Source organism: Panthera leo, chromosome C1, assembly GCF_018350215.1.
Source record: "Panthera leo isolate Ple1 chromosome C1, P.leo_Ple1_pat1.1, whole genome shotgun sequence".
Lineage (NCBI taxonomy): Eukaryota > Metazoa > Chordata > Mammalia > Carnivora > Felidae > Panthera > Panthera leo.
The window spans coordinates 104,802,533-104,819,407 of NC_056686.1; the positions used below are offsets into that span (position 1 = coordinate 104,802,533).

General features: G+C 45.2%; 1 protein-coding gene across 1 annotated transcript; it reads right to left on the reverse strand.

The window, feature by feature from the left end:
• Window positions 1–3,302: 3,302 nt before the first annotated feature.
• On the reverse strand, window positions 3,303–11,414 carry ENSA (endosulfine alpha). Its single transcript, XM_042953861.1, has 4 exons — window positions 11,215–11,414; window positions 8,129–8,254; window positions 6,675–6,841; window positions 3,303–3,582 (listed from the first exon to the last, which is right to left on the reverse strand). The coding sequence occupies exons 1-4, from the start codon at window positions 11,269–11,271 to the stop codon at window positions 3,567–3,569; spliced, it is 366 nt and encodes a 121-aa protein (XP_042809795.1). The 5' UTR covers window positions 11,272–11,414; the 3' UTR covers window positions 3,303–3,566.
• Window positions 11,415–16,875: the final 5,461 nt, after the last annotated feature.

Genomic DNA, 16,875 nt, shown 5'->3' on the forward strand with positions numbered 1-16,875 from the left:
AGGACTTGATGCTGCTGTTGCAGAAATACCACCGACTCCACACGGCCCCATCCTTCTCTAAGTGTTGGTCTGTCTACCAAAATGCCCCTTGTCACCTTACCTTTCTGGAGAAATCCTGTTCCTCCTTCAGAACTTGCTCCATAAGTGTTCCTGATCACTCTTTCCCCATCCCTTTGCAGACACCGTAGCGACTCCTGCCTCCATTCTCAGAAGCTGTGCCACTTGGGCAAGTTACTGCTTTAGTTTCCTCACTTGGACAATGGCAGCAGTAAGACTGCCTTCTCATGGAGCTGCTGTGAGGGTGTGTTAAGCACTCGGCACGGGGCTTGACACACCGTAAGTGCTCAAAACATTTAGCAATTATTATTTGCTCATCCCCATTCCTCTATGTAGCTAGGCCTACTTGGGTACTACCCAAGTTCAACACGGTAGCATGATTTCTTCACATGGAAAAAGGAAGCACCCACATATCACTTATATTTTAGCACAGCACCTGGCATATTTTGGGCTTTTATTAAGTAATCAGACTGGACAATTTCATTTCCACCACCAGTATTTACCTAATGATTGCAGCCCTTTGGATGTTCCCTTCTTGGGATTCTTTTACTACAGATGGACTGATGATATGCTGCCTTGCATTATGTGTAGAAGCATCGTCTCAATGAGGCTTCAAGTTCCTTCAGGGCAGACACCATCTCTTACATTGTCTATCTGCCCAACAACAGCTAATATTTCTAATTGCAAAGTGAGTGTTCAGCAGTTACTGGTGAATGAAAATATTCTTGTCCAAGAACGGGAGGCCTCACCTCATCATTAGTAAGTCCCCAGTCTCTTAAGAAAAGTTAGCTAACAACCCTTCTCCTGATTCTCCTTCCCTTAGAAGAATTCTGCTTAGAACTCTGCTTAGAATTTGCATTTATTTGTATGCCTCTGTCAAGTCCTAGCTTCCCTTTCCTAGTTAACCCCCGTCAAGGCCCAGTAGAGGGCACTATACACCCGAGGACTGCTCGTGTGAGTACTGCTGGCTCACTGCAGATATTCTCAATGGAAAGGCTCCAAGTTTTTTTTCTTTTGCCTGCATTTTCCATGCCCAGGCCACATTAGCTTAAAATAAATGCTGCTGGACAATAATAATGGTGACTTCATCCCTGCCACCCTGTATATCAGATGGTCAAGACGCCTGTCAGTACAATCATCACTCAACTATGTTGGAGGAGTGGAAGAACCCTTACCTCACTCTTTGGGATGTGGGCAGGAATAGCTACTTGAGGCACTGCAGAGCAATCTGTCCTGCTTGCCTGGCCCTGTAGTATGGGGGTGAGGGAGAAGGAATGGCAAGGTTCTACACTAAAATAGAGATAGCCACAGTCCTTTCTCAGCCCCTCAGGATCCCTCAAGGCTACAGCTTAGAACTAAGGACCAGGGAAGCCAGAAATATTAGAAAAGTCATATATATAAGCCGAGAGACTATCTCGATCTCTTCAGCAACCTAACTTTGCCACCTCCTAAATAACTTCTACACTTCAACTTTATCTGTATTAAAACGAACCTGCACCAAATGATCCCACATTCAGCCTCCCTGATTTCACTCCCCAGCTGTATCCACCTGGCAAACATACACTAGGGAAGTCATGCTCAAAAAGAAGTCATGGGATTGGCTGAAGGGGAATAAAGATGAGAAGACTAACCCCACTACAGTAAACATTCTATTTGTGTGTGTACAGCTCATAGCTTTGAGTCTGTAAGTTTCAAGTATGTGAACTTTTGCAGATGTTTTCTTTCACAAAGACAATAAACCCCACAATGGTAGGGAATGTCTTTAATGTACCTCCATACCACCTGGCTGGCTCAGTGTCTAGCATGCGGTTCAGAAAGGCTGATGGCTAAGAGGCATCACCATCCCCTGGCTAAAGCAGAAGACAGCAAGTCTGTAACATCCTGAGGAACTGAAAACATATTTGGAAAACTTCTGATTAAAGAGAAAGAGTGAGTTAGATACTGAGAATCACGTTCCTAGTCTAGTTTAAAATTACCCGTCCCCTTCAAAAAGATGGAGAGTTCGCTGGAATATCTATGTCTCCTGGACTTTATCTTCCTTGATGCATACTCATTTGAGAAGCCAATCACATTTGGGAAAATATCAAACTCTCCTACTCAAGTTGGGCAAAATGCGCAAGTAGATTTCATCTACTGTATGTGAATGTTGGTGTGTGTCACGGAGAGACAGGTGAGTTTGTTTCTCCTTTGGTAATGTTTCTTTTCTAGGTTACATTCACAGGCAATTTTTAACTTCTTGCAGCGGCAGGATTCCAGTGATACTTGTGACAATGGTGCGGAAGTAAGTCACTCTGCCTCCTGCTGGCCACAAACAGAAAGGTTGAGCTTTTGGCTTATGACCAGAGGTCACATTTCTCCTTCACAGACTTAAGAACTTATGAAGGAATGGAAGACTAAAAGGGAAAAGGAAGAGTGGGCTTCCTTTTTTGCTTAGCCTATACTAAGCTCTAGGTGTTAATAAACTAGATCAGATTCCTTATTTTGTGAACCAAAACCCGAGGTTGACACATCTTCTACACTAGCTACACAAACAAAAGGGATGGACAGGAGTCCGGAAAAGCCCTGATCTATACGCCAATAACCCTGTTCCCTCTCCCTGAGTGATGGAAGCGGCAAGCCCAGTCACATCCTGTATTAAGGGCCCCTGTTCCTTAGAACTCAGGGCCCCATACCAGCTTCTCCCCTGAATGCTGTCTTCAGTTTCATTTTCTTCCCTTTCCCCAAACCCCAATAAAACACACCAACTGCTTCAGAATATTTCTGGGTTGTGTTTTTTTGTGGGTCATCTTCTTTTTTTTTTTTTTTTTTATTTCAAATACTCAAAAAGTCCCCTGGGCTCTGTGGGGCTCCCCACACTCATGGCCCCTTTCCCCACACTCACTGCCCTTTTTTTCCCCACAGCAAATCTATTTCAAGGACAGCACTTTTTAAAATGAACAATTAACATTGGGTTCTCAGCTTGCTCTGCGGGACCAGAGGGGCTGTTTGCTTCTGTCATCTTTAGATGGACAGTTTCTTTTATCTGACCCCAGGTCCCCAGCCACATCCAAGCAAACAAGGCATTTTTCTACAGAGCTGAATCAGAACTCTTCATCTGGAATCTGCTCCACTCCTCCCCCTTACACCCATCCCACACCAGCCACATGGTTGGGAAGGAAGATAGTCAGGAATGTTTTTATCAACTCCAAGTCCTATTTCATATCCCCCACAAATTTCCCATCCCACCCTCTCAAACACCAACCCCCCCACCCCACCCCCCACCCACCAGGATTTCACTGAGATTTCTCCCCACAATTATTTGGAAAAAAGGTAAACAAAAAAGGTTCAGGGTCTTGGTGCTCAGCCCAAGGGGCTCCATGCGCTGGGACACCGACGGGCAGGGGCTTCTGCCTCTCCAGCCCGCACCCGAGCCACCTCCTGACCCCTGGCTGCCAAAGCAGGGAGGGGCAGGAGCCAGCACAGGACCCAGGAGGGCAGCGTCTCAGGATCTGGCGGAGCCCCGGGCAGCATCATTCAACTTGGCCACTGCGGACGAACACAGAAGAAGAAAAAGAAAACACTGTCAAGTAATAAGGGAAAAAATTCGAAGTTCCATCCCAGTCCCTACCCCATGACTCTTCCACACTTAACAATCATTAGGCTACCTGGCACATGCCTGAATCTGATCCACAGAGAGCTGGGGAGGGAGGGGGGAAGGGAGGGGGGAAGGGAGGGGGGAAGGGAGGGGGGAAGGGAGGGGGGAAGGGAGGGGGGAAGGGAGGGGGGAAGGGAGGGGGGAAGGGAGGGGGGAAGGGAGGGGGGAAGGGAGAGAGAGGTAGAGAAGAGAGAAGAGGAGAAGGGGGAGGGGAGGGAAGGAGAGGGGAGAGAGAGAGGGAGGGAGAGGGAGAAGGGTGGTGGTGGTGGGGGGGAGGGAATTTCAGTTTTTTTCTATCCACAAAAAGTGTTCTTTACCTTTTTGGAGATACCCATGAAAGCAATACAGAAAATTCTTTAGACAAAGATCACAATAACTGGAGGTTTGCAGGGCCATAAGCTGCCTGGCTTAGAGCAGGCTTGGTTTCACAGGCATGGCCACAGTCAGCTGTACGCAGCAGCAGAGACTGACAGGGGGCTAAGAGTGATGAGGTGGTGACAGCATGTAGTCCACGGCCAGACAACACACGTGTTGTTCTGAGTGGATTTAATAATCTAGGTTTAATCAAAGCAATTTGGATCTGGATTTGGGAATGACCCTTCTTTGCCATGGACGTGATGTATTTCATGCTGTGGAAATAGGTGGCAAATACAAAATGTAGCTTGTTTCTTTGTTTCTTATCCTTGAAGATGACCAGGTAGAGAAAGAGCAAGATCAACAGTTTCCTGATTTCCCTATTTTTTCTATTCCTTCCTAAAAACCAGACTTGTGACCTCAGTCTTGAAGATTCAAATGACCAATAGAGAAAGCAGCTGAGACAGAAAAGAAAAAAGTACAAAATTCGAGAAGATCGGAGATGAAGAAAACGTACAAAATTATATATATATTTATATATATAATAACATGACATATCTATGTACAACATGGCTGGGACAGTTGAGGAAACTATACAAGGATGTTCAGCATTTTCCCCTTCCCACAAGGACTTTAGACTAAGGAAGACAGCATGAGGAATGAAGCAAGAAACACAAAAATTATATACAATTACAAGTGACAGTTAAGGAGTTTGGGGGCCAGGAAATCCAGGGATCCTGCTCTCTCCCTTCCTTCCTTACCAACTCTCTCCTACCCCATCTGAGTGACTGCCTGAAAAGTGAATGGCTGGTCAGGAAAGGAGTATACACACCTGCCAATCACTCTGCATGTGCACCAGCAAGTTCATGGTCATTCTCCTGCTAAATCTTTTCTTTTTTTTTAAGTTTTATTTAAGTACTCTCTACACCCCACATGGGGCTCGAACTCGCGCACGCTCTTCCGACTGAGCCAGCCAGGCACCACGGGTCATTCTCATCAGCCCAAAGGTTTGATGTATTAGGATTTGTGAGGTGAGAGGGCGAGAGAGAATTACAGAATCTTGTCCTCTTAAACAGTTAGTTGTTGCCCTGGCCCTCTCTGTCATAACCAGCAGTAGGATTCAGGCCAAGCTAGTGATAAGCAGACTGAAGACGCTGGCCACCTGTACCCCTCTCCTCCATCTGCTCTTGAATCTCCACTGCTGCTTCTCATCCCACAAGAGCTGAGTTACTGAGCCCTAGGAAGGCAGAGATTTATCAGTGCTCCATTTCTCGCCCCCTGACCATCTTCCTCCACCAGCTTCCTCCACGGTGAATCATCTCCTAGGAACCTGCTGCTCCAGCCGCACCACAGTACCGAGGCCTGGAGGCTGGCTCAGATTGCCCCTTTTTTTCTGGTCTCCTTAGCAGTACGCCTGGCATCTGATCACATCTGAAACATGGGACTCTACATGTGCGTGACTAAGCACGTGTCCTCAGGCCTGCAGCCTGGCTCCCAGAGCAGCTTTTTAGCAGCAAAGGCCCAGACTGGGGGCCAGGAAAGTGGGTGGGGGTAGAGGCAAGAAGCTTTCATAGAAGCTAGCTTCTTAGAACTTTTCCCTTGGCCTTAAGTCCATGATACTTATGAGGCCCTCTTGCCTGAATTTATAATCCCCAAATCTCAACTTCCTCTCTCCCCATGTAGTCCTCTAATGGTTCCCCTTTGTAGGCTCACTCACAGGCCTTCCTCACTTAGTTTTACAATGAATAGCACAGACTTTTTTTCAGCTGGCAGTTACAGGATTTTAAAATTCTAACCCATCTTATCTATATTCAGCTCTTTTACAGATGAGGAAATAGAAATCCACAGAGGTTAAATGACCAAGGTTACATATCAGTTCTGCTGAGATGGAGTGCAACTAAAACCCAGATATCTTGACTCCAAAGCCAGTGCGAATCTTTCTACTATCCCATATTTTCGAAAGCAACATGCTGGAAGAGAGAGAGAAGGTGCCCATTTCATGTGAATGAAGTTCTCCAATCTTTACATTATTTAAGAGCCACGGTAACCTGTAAGAGACACTCACTGAGTAAGGGAGGTTAGGTGGGCACTGTAGTTTTAGGCAAGCAAATCAGTTTTTCTTTTTGAGGGTTCTCTAAACCTGACATAATGGAAACACAAAGCAATAGCAGCCTAAGGGAAAAAACACTTAGAAGCACAGAAAACAGATCTCATTCAGTCTACCTTTCCCAGCTATGTCGGATTAGCTTCTAGATGGAAATCTACTATATTATTCCCAAGGCTTAGCCTAACCAATTTTGGGATATTCTCTTCCAAAAGGAGAAATCACATCTCCCCAGTTTCTCATACAAAAGAAAAAGAGCATTTGCAGCATTATCCAATCCTAGCCTCTTATTTCTGGGCCCCTACCTGGGCTACAGTGAGGGTGCGAAAATCTCAATTTAATCAAAGAAATGAACTCAGAGCCCCTTTTCAACCCACATCACCTTCTCAGCAGCCCCCAGGAGAATCACAGTCATTTCTGGATAGCAAGCTGAGAAGATCTATCTAGGTGCTCATTTCATCCCTGCCTATGATATATTAAAGTCCAGTGGGTGAGGAAGGGGAGAGAAGGGGGGGCCCAGGTTACCCCGCAAGCTTGCTGGTGACGAGTGAGGACTTTCTCTGGGGCAGGTCCTGTGGGGTGGGGATGTGGTCACCAGTCACCAGATTCTTGTCCGGTCCTGCACTTGGCAGCTGCTTGTTCTTCATCTTGGCTTTGGCCATGTTGTAGTCTCCTGAGTCAAAGTACTTTTGCTAGGAGACAAGAGGGATGTTTAGGTGAGTGAGGAACTCTGGCCTTCCTCGAAAGCAAGGAGACCCACATCCATTATAAACCCTCATCAATGCTTAGATTTTTCCAGTCTTCCTTGATTAACCTCATTACACACATAGTTTAGCATTAATTACATGTACTTATGTCTTGTCTCCAATGTGTTCTGGCATTTCAGGTTGTAGGCAGTTTCCTAGCTACAGTAGACATTTTATGAGCAAAGAGATAGCCCCTACATCCTTTATACACCCATCAATACAGGATGGTTCAACCAAATTACTGGCTATTCATTAAGGCTTACTGAGGACCTATTAGTCTCCAATGGGCTTAGTCCTGGGGAAATTAACAAGACATACAGAAGTGTCAATCTGGAGCTATCCTAGCAATCAGCAGGAGATCAACCTCAAGCCTACAACCTCAAAATTAAAAATGATTCCCTCAGACCATGAATAGAAACGGTTTGTTCATGAGGATAATGTACTTTTCCTCTGACTCCCACTGCTCCCACACATGTTCCATGGCTATGACAGCCTGCCCACGCCTGCCTTGCCTGCAGCAAGGTAAACTGCAAATCAGCATCACATCATCATCTGTGCCTAAGACTCAATAACTAGGATTCTCCACAGGGATCTGTTTCACTGTCTATTTCATCCACACCTGGGAACGCCCTCAGGCAGTTTACTGCCTTACAATCTCTCAATTAGCTTCAGGTACCTATGGGGACTGAGAAACCTGATTGGGAGCTAGATGGCTATGAAAGCAGACCCTCCCTTGGTGAGGACCACCACTCTGGATGGAAAAATAAGTCTCTTGAGAGAGCACAGTTAATGGCTGGTGCTAATTTCAAGGGTCTGAAGAAAGCTATTCATTTCAAGCTGAAGAAATCTATAGGACAGATGGTTTGATCTTTTTTTTTGAAATCATGCACCCCAAAACTTAGCTCTAATCTTAAAAAGTGCAGTCCTAAAACTCCCACCATTTAAACAGGCAAATGCCTGGGGGAGTCAGCATTTCAGTTTCTAACATCCTTCCTTCCCCCAATCCTCCAATGCCCCCCACATCCAAATGTCTCAACATTAAGCCTTCATACCCTGTATGATACCATATTAGGGATTTACAATAATTTGCCTCGCTCTTTACAAGTTTTTAATTCCTCTCTACTACTGCCCAACAGCAGAACCTCTGGATAAACATTCAGAAGAAGCTCTACAGATCTCATCACTAAAGACCCTTTTGGCTCCAGTAAGAGGATAAGAGATTGGGTCCCATACCCCTTTCTGGAGTCTCTTCATGAGGAAGTCGGAGCCTCCAGGCTTTTGTCCTAGGCTTGGGTATTTGGCCTTTAGCTTTGCCTCCTCAGCTCTCTCAGGGAGAATACCTTCTTTCTCCTGTGTGTCCTGGAGGAAACAAATGGGCCAATTAAATTAAAAATTGAGAAGCAAGGGCACCTGGGTGGCTCAGTCAGTTAAGTGGCTCAGGTCATGATCTCATGGTTTGTGAGTTTGAGCTCCACATTGGGCTTTGCACTGATAGTTCGGTGCAAACTGGGGATTCTCTCTGTCTTGTTTCTCTCTCTCTGTGTCCCTCTCCCACTCACACTATGTCTCTCTCAAAATAAACCTAAAAAAAAGTTTTTATTTTTAAGAGAGCATGTGAGTAAGTGTGCGCATGCTCCAGGGCAGGGGAGGGGCAGGAGAGAAAGGGAGACAGAGGATCCAAAGCGACTCTGCGCTGAGAGCAGAGGGCCTGATGGGGGGCTTGAACTCACGAATGGTGAGCCGACCTGAGCCCAAGTCAGACGGTTAAACTACTGAGCCACCCAGGTCCCCCATAAATAAATAAAAAAATTGGGAAGCAACCCTTCTAATATCTAGAATTTTTTAATGTTTATTTATTTTTGAGAGAGACAGAGTGTGAGGGGGTTAGGGGCAGAGAGAGAGGGAGACGCAGAATCCGAAGCAGCCTCCAGGCTCCGAGCTGTCAGCACAAAGCCTGACGCGGGGCTCGAACTCACAAACCTTAAGAATGTGACCTGAAGTCATGGGATGCATAACCAACTGAGCAACCCAGGAGCCCCTAGTAACTTTATACTATCAACTTTTCCTGGAAATCTACCCTCTTGTGAATATACTGTCTCTACCCTGTTCCTAAACAAACCTAGACTTTTGTTCAAATCTTTAAAGCTCAAGATAACTGTATTGTGAGAAAACACACACACACACTCTGCCTCTCACACTACGCTTAAGGAACCACTTCAGTGACTTGGAGTTAAAAATAATACCTAAACACAATTTTTCAATCAAGAGCAAACCATAGCTTATTCAGCAAAGGAGCTGGGAAAGAAAGAAAAGAGCTAACTAGGGCTTCTGGTGATCCAAGAGGAGTAGGAAAGTTCCCTGGCTATCCCTAACACACAGTACAGGTCAAACAGGAAATCAAAGGGGATAATTCTGCTGAGATGTTCCCTTTTACCCCGAGTCTAAGGCAGTCATCTGATTTAAGCCTCTCTGAGCTATGTGGCCTTCTCCAAATGTCTCTACCTTAATAAAGGAACAACGTTGCTTCAGCATTTCCATAAACCTTAGGTAGGAAGGTAACAGGTAAAGAGATAAAAATGACACTATTTTTAACCTCAAGAAAATTAAGACACAGGAGGTTCACTAGTATTTACCCACAGTTTTTGCCAAAAGGTCAACACCTTCCCCAGTGGGGCAAGTGATGGAAGTTTAGGGAACATGCCAAGAACTTGGAATTGGCTTGCAGGGGCTCTCACGGTAGTTATTACTCTCTTCTTGTTTTTGTGGGCCCCAATGCCCTTTTCTTTAGTGACTTTTTAAAGGGACCTAAAGCCGGGGTGCCTGGGTGGCTCAGTTGGTTAAACATTTGACTCTTGGTTTCTGCTCAGGTCATGATCTCATGGTTTGTGAGTTCAAGCCCTGAGTTGGGCTCTGCACTGACTAAGGAGCCTGCTTGGGATCCCCTCTCCCTCTTTCTCTCAAAATAAATAAATTAAAAAACATTTTTTAAAAAAGGACCTAAGGGGGTGCCTGGGTGGCTCAGTCGATTAAGCGTCCGACTTCGGCTCAGGTCATGATCTCGTGGTCCATGGGTTTGAGCCCCGCGTGGGACTCTATGCTGACAGCCTGGAGCCTGGGGCCTGCTTCGGATTCTGTGTCTCCCTCTCCTTCTGCCCCTCCCCACTCCTCTCAAAAAAATAAATGTTAAAAAAATTATTTAAAAAAGGACCTAGGGGCACCTGGGTGGCTCAGGAGGTTAAGCGCCTGACTTCTGCTCAGGTCGTGATCTTACGGTTAGTGGGTTCGAGCTCCGCATCAAGCTCTCTGCTGTCAGCACAGAGCCTGTTTCAGATCCTCTGTCCCTCCTATCTCTGCCTCTCCCCCGCTCACAAGTGCCTCCCCTGCGGGAGGGAGGGAGGGAGGAAGGGAGGGAGGGAGGAAGGAAAGACCTAAGAAAGAAAGGAAGAAAGAGAAAAGAAAGACCTAAGGCAATTTGTGTCTCTTTTTAATGTAATTATATTCCCTTCCCTTGAAAATCTGGCAGATATATCAGGTGTCTTTCACAACGCCCTGAGCCCAGTACTAAATGTTGTAAGTCAAATACAAGCCCCAAGAAGAGGTTTATTTGGGGTGTTTTCATCACACAATTGTGGGTGAACTAAGTCCCATTGCCTTGGAAGTCGGGGTCGTGGTGGAAATAGGGTGGAGTCTCTCTTGTCACGATTCCTTTCGTGTCTTTCCTAGGTTTAATCTCCATTATGCTTTATCGATCTCTAGTCCTCTTCAGTCCTGTTAGTTCCCAATTGAGGCTGGGGAACAGTGGGACCCCAACCGTCAAAATAGGTCTCTTGAGAAAGTTGCCCGCCTTAAAGTAGCCATGATTAATAATTACTTCTCCCTTCGCCCAATGCTGGTCCTTTTTAATCGTCTCTACTTCCACCTGTATCCTTCTGATTGGGAACCCAGCCTAGCTGCTGGGCCTTTTACCCCTCTCTACCAATAACACACATCGCTTCTCAGGACCACCTGCCCCCTTTCATTCACCCAGTCTTTCCAAACACCCGCCCCGCACCCAAGTTTGGCCAATGATAGCACCTTTTCAATGTGTTGAGCAGTAGGCCTATTGGCCAATCAGAAAGAGTAAGGCACTGACTGACAACGGGCCCAACCAACCAGCCCCAGAGCTGCAAGCTGTGTTAAAGCTCACCCTGCGTGACGCAAGAAGTGGCCAACCCCTGCAGAGCCTGAGACCATGGCGACCAATCCGCACTGGTGGGAGACCGTCTCCCGCCCCATCACGGTCGCCCCCAGCTCGCCGGCCCGCACCCCCTCCATTTCACCTGCTTCTCCTCGCCGGTCTCCTCCGCAGGGTTCTCCTCTTCTTGTTTCTGGGACATGGCGGGACCAGGACTGTGAAGTGTAGGGGGCCCGGGAAGTCAACCGGAGAAGGGAAGGGGGAGGGGAAACGGGGACAACCTGCGCTGCTTCTTCGGCTCCTGTCACTAGGGTTGCTCAGTCAAAATGGCGGCCCCTGCCTGTGACGTTATGGCCGCCCCTTCCTATGGGAGCCAATGGGAGTGAGGTAGATAGGGCAATGACGTAACGATCTGCCAATAGTCGCTGGCTAGAGGTGGGTTCTTTGAAGGCGACAGGCAAGCTGGAACACCAATGTGGACACAGAGTGAGCTCCGAGGACCAATTGGGAGCCCGTGGGGGTGTTAGCGGGCGGCGCAGCTAGCTTTGGCATTTTTGCTCCTTTGGTGGGACGAGACTTCTTTCTGTCTAACGGCCCGGCACCCAGAAGGCTTTGCTGAGCTTCAAACTGGAGAGCGAAAAGATGGGAACCTTTAATTTTCAGATAAAGAGGATTAAGCTTTGTGCAGTGTTAGCAGAAAGCTCTCAATCTTCAGAAAATAATTTGGAAGTCAGAGTATACCTTAAATTGGTACTCAACACTGTTGCCATGTATGTACTTGGTGTTTGGAGGGGAGATACTGGGACCCCAAACCAAGTTGTCTTGCACAGAAGGCTTTACGTTCCATGATTTAACTCTTCTGTACAGTTTTTTACTTGTTCAGGGTCAGCCCATGGAGACTAAGTTCGTTGAAACGGAGAGCACAGTTCTAGGTATATGGTAAACATTTAGTAAATACAGTTAACACTAGTTAACGTATCCTGAATCACAGTTCAACAGTATTTCTTGAGCGTCAGTGTGTAGATGGTAATATATTAGTTTTACGGGGGTACGTATAGAATAAGACAGTCTCTGCTCTTAGCTTAATGGACATGTGTGGAGGGGTTTCACAGTGTGCCAGGTGTACCCTCAGATTAAGTAGACACATCCTCCTGGAGTGTCAGTCCACATTTTTATATTAAAAACAAACATTAGTTTAATACTAATAACACTGAAAAATTCATATTAAAGTTTAATTTTCCAGGCAGCTTCTTGTGACAGCCTTGGGGCTATCTGTTCATTTTTTTGTATAATTAGGTGTACTTCTGGAAAAGTCTGAGAAGCACTGTAATACGCAATTATACCAGGCAAAATCTGGTAAGCATTGAAATAAAAGTGTTAATAAAGTGTTATAGGGGTTCGTAGGAAGAGTCATATTCAGTTTAGATTCCCTACCACCTGTGACCAAGAAAAAAAAAAAGACTTCATGGGGTGGGGGGTGGCACTTGAAATAAGGGTTTTTTTTTGTTTTGTTTTTTATTCAAGTAAACTCTACATTCAACGTGAGACTCAAACTCATCAACCAGCTTGTGACTGAATTAGCCAGGTCTCCCTGAGATAAGTTTTAAAGAACTCATCAGTTTTCTGGGTAAAGGTGAAGGAAGGAAGGGTATTCCAGGTGATAGGTGCAACACAAAGGCTAGAAAAATAGAATCGAGTGCAGAACATGGAGGGCTTTGAATGCCAGGATAAGGCACTTGTGAATAATTTAGTAATCCATGAGAGAGACATTTAAGGTTTTTAGGCCAGAGAGTGGGCAGATCAGAACTTCCCCTTTAGGAAGATTCATTTGGAGATAATGAATAAAAATAATTCAGAATTCCATGCAGAAAGACCCCAGAAGTGGCAGTCTAGCAAGGAGTGCACTACAATACTCTAGGTGGAAGAGAATTGGGATTTAAACTAGAAATGTGGTAGTTTATAGAAAACTGTGAACATAATTGAGAAAGTCTGTGTCTATGAGATTCACAGCTGAGTGAATACAGGGAATGAGGTGGCCATGTGTTTCAGGGTAATATTGCAGAAATAATTCAAGAAGTCAATATGAGAATGGAATTGGAAACAGAAAATGAGGAGTTCAGCTTTGAGAACATTGACTTTTTAAGACAAATGGGCCATTTGGTGGAGTTATCCAGTCAATGAAGCCTTTGGATAAATGACCCGAGATCTCCAGCATAGCTACCATTTTAGAGGTCTAGGAAATGTAGACCTAGAGTTTGGGAGAAAAGTAGAAGGTCACTATGAGCAAAACTTGGACTTCTTCATGTAAATGTAAGTAAAGTTGTGGAAGTAAATGAGATCACCTAAGGAGAATGAAAGAGTCCCAAGATGGAAAACTGGATAAAAGTTGGTAAGGGACACAGACACAAATGATCAGAGGGGTAAGGAGAAGAACCAGGAAAAAAGTGACAGAAGTTGAAGATGGAGGGGACAAAATTGCATGCAGTTAAAGAGTGAGGAAGTGATAGCAATATTCAACAGTAAAGCAGAGGAAGGAATTAGAATAATGAAGAGGAGGCAGAACTCTGTTTTCTTTTTGGGAAAACAGACACAATTCAAGCATGTTTTCAGAAAAGGGCAAGAGGCTAATTGAGAGAAACTAAAAAGGTAATGAATCCGTTTTGTTTCAGTTTATTTATTATTGAGAGAGAGACACACACACACAGAGCGTGAGTGGGGGAGGGGCAGAGAGAGAGTGAATCCGAAGCAGGCTCTGCACTGCCAGGGTAGAGCCTGATGCAGGGCTTGAACTGTGAGACCATGACCTGAGCCAAAGTCAGACACTTAATGAACTGAGCCACCCAGGTTCTGCTGTAATTATCCATTTTAAAGAGAAGATAAAGAATTAAAGTCTCAGGGGAGATCATTAGATCAAGAGGGAGAGAAACAGATGTGTTGAAGGGGAAATTGTACAGAGAGATTTTGAAGTAGTTAAACATTTAAGGAAGTCACGTTGAATGTCCTTGCTTTTCTGCGGTCAATCTTTTGAGAATAAAAAGGATGGCAGGGTGGGATAGAGAATCTAGGAAAGGTGGGGGTAGAAACAGCACTATAGAAAATAGCAATGATTCCTAAAAGATCTAAGATTAGATAGGTATGGATTTGTAGTAGTCTTAATCACCATGGCTTTGTGACTTTGGTCAATAACTCCTGGCTGTCTTGATGTGGAGAAAACAGCCAGCCTGTTAATAAGGACAAAGGACTGGTAAAGAAGGAACAGTGGAGGGAAGACAATGAGGAAGTCCATATTGGTTTGCCAGTTTGTTGAAATACCTGACCATAGCATTGAGGCTCTCTAGGAAGGATGGAATAGAAAGGCGATGGAGAACTGGGCATGACACAGAAGGAAGCTCAGATTTGGTGGGGATGCTAAGAGGCGGAAGAGTAGGAGGTCATAGTGAGGGGAATTTGAGGGTGTATCTAGGAAGGTGGAGAAATTGCAGGTTACGATGAGCTCCAGCCTATAATTGTAATTGATGGTAGATATGCAGGGATATAAAGTCACTGACTTTGATGTAATCAAGCACACGTGAAGTCACAAATGTTGAAGTCTCAGAGCATAATGATAGGGAAGGGGTTTAGGACAGGGTGACTGTGACCCATAGTCATAGGTGGGAATGAGCTATAAGTTTCCAATGTATGTATTTAAACACATAAGTCACCACATTGTGTGCCTTACATTGTGTAGAAAAACTACAGTATTAGGTAAGTATGTGTGACACCAAATGGTTTGTACTCATAAGTGTTTAAAAGATCATTTCTAGCTGAGCTGGGCAAGGAATGTTTCAGACAAGGCGGAACCTGAACCCAGACCCTAAGGATGAATAGGAAGGTTGGAGATTGGCAGAGGGTGGGGGAGGAAAGGAAGACAATTTAGAGGACAACCTTATCTTATAAAAGGTTAGAGGGTAACTGAAGACAATGGAAGAGGGAGAGGGAAACTATAGCAAGAGTAACAATTTCCTAGGGGGAGAGAGAGCCTGCTAGCCCAATCTGTATTTTTGAAAATCTCCCTAAGGACAGTCTATAAATAAGGCTAATCTAGGAACCTGTGTGGAAGCAGCAAACCATGAAGCTGTTCAGGTTGCCGGGGTCCTGAGGAGACTCGTAAGTCATAGTCAAGTGTTGGGGTTTCATGAGGACACGGGGAAACCTGATTTCAAGCAGGAAAATTGTACTGTTAGACGGGATTTGTAAAGACTTAACTGGAGTAGCTGGGTGGAGAGTGGACTGGAGGAAAGGCGAGACCAGCTGGACATCTGCCTGTGGTAGGCCAGGTGAGAGTTGAGGCCTGATCAAAGGCAGAAGCCATGTAAATGAAGGAGCCGAAGAGACAAATGATACCGGAGGTGGGGAATAAAGATGAGAGAACCAAGGATGAATCCCAGGTTCCTGAGTGAAGTGCCATTTACAGAGAAGCAAATCCAAGAAGAGGCAATTGGAGGGAAGAAAGTAAGGAGAGAAGAAGACCTGAACTTCTTACCTTTTGGGTTTTTTTTTCTTGCTTATGTCTGACTGTTTCAGGTCAGGACCTAAATATATTTACAGTATGGGATGGGATATCTGGGAATAACACTGTACAACTTGCCAATGCATAAGCTACTTTCTACAGAAGAATGGCCATAAAAACAAAAACAAAAAACATGAGACTGCAGAAATATCTGGGTCTCTTAGCACCCTCTGATGGGCCAAATTGAGAATATTAGGAAATTAACCAAGCTCTATCATCTCCTTGCCTCCTTAACAAACTTATACTCTTAGAACTGGCCCCAAGTGTAGCCTGAGGAAAGGAGCTAAGTGATCAAAATAATACAGTTAAAGATAAATTTCAAAAAAGGAAAAACATGTTGGGGCGCCTTGGAGGCTGTCTGTTAAGCATCTCTCCCCCTCCCTCCTCTGCCCCTCTCCTGCTTGTGCTCTCTCAAAGTGATAAACTTTAAAAAAAAAAAAAAAAGATTATCTTTTTCTCCCTCTGTCCCTCTCCCCCACCCGCTTGTATGCGCTCTCTCTAAAATTAAAAAAAAAGAAAATTATGAGGAAAATCATAACTTACACAAATGATGGAACTAATAAGGTATTAAACTGGCTCAAAAGAGAATCTGAAGGGGCACCTGGGTGGCTCAGCTGTTTTAAGCGTCATGATCTCACAGTTCGTGAGTGTGAGCCCCACATCAGGCTCTGCACCGACAGCGTGGGGGCTGCTTGGGATTCTCTCTCTCCCTTCCTCGCTGGATCTCCCCCGCTCAGAGGGAAGGGAAAGGAAAGGAAAGGAAAGGAGAGGAGGGGAGAGGGGAGAGGGGAGAGGGGAGGGGGGAGGGGGGAGAGGGGAGAGGGGAGGGGAGGGGGAGGGGGAGGGGGAGGGAAGCGAAGGGAAGGGAAGGGAAGGGAAGGGAAGGGAAGGGAAGGGAGAAAGGAAAGGAGGAAGGAAAAGAGAGAGGAAGGAAGAGAAAAAGAAAGGAAAGAAGGAAGGAAGGAAAGAAGGAAAGAAGGAAGGAAAGAAGAAAGGAGAAAGAAGGTGAAAGAAGGAGAAAGAAGGAAAGAAAGGAGGAAAGAAAAAGACAGGAAGGAAGAAAGGAAGGAAGGAAGAAAGGAAGAAAGGAAACAGAAAAGGAAAGAAAGGAAAAGAAAAGGAAAGAAAAGAAAAAAGAGGAAAAAAAAAAAGATACCCTTCTGAAGGGGTAAAAGTCCCTAGATTCCTGAGTTTCTAAGGTAAGTTCAGATAAAATTTGCTCTATACTTAGGGAGGTTCAAGTAAGTTGAGAAAAAC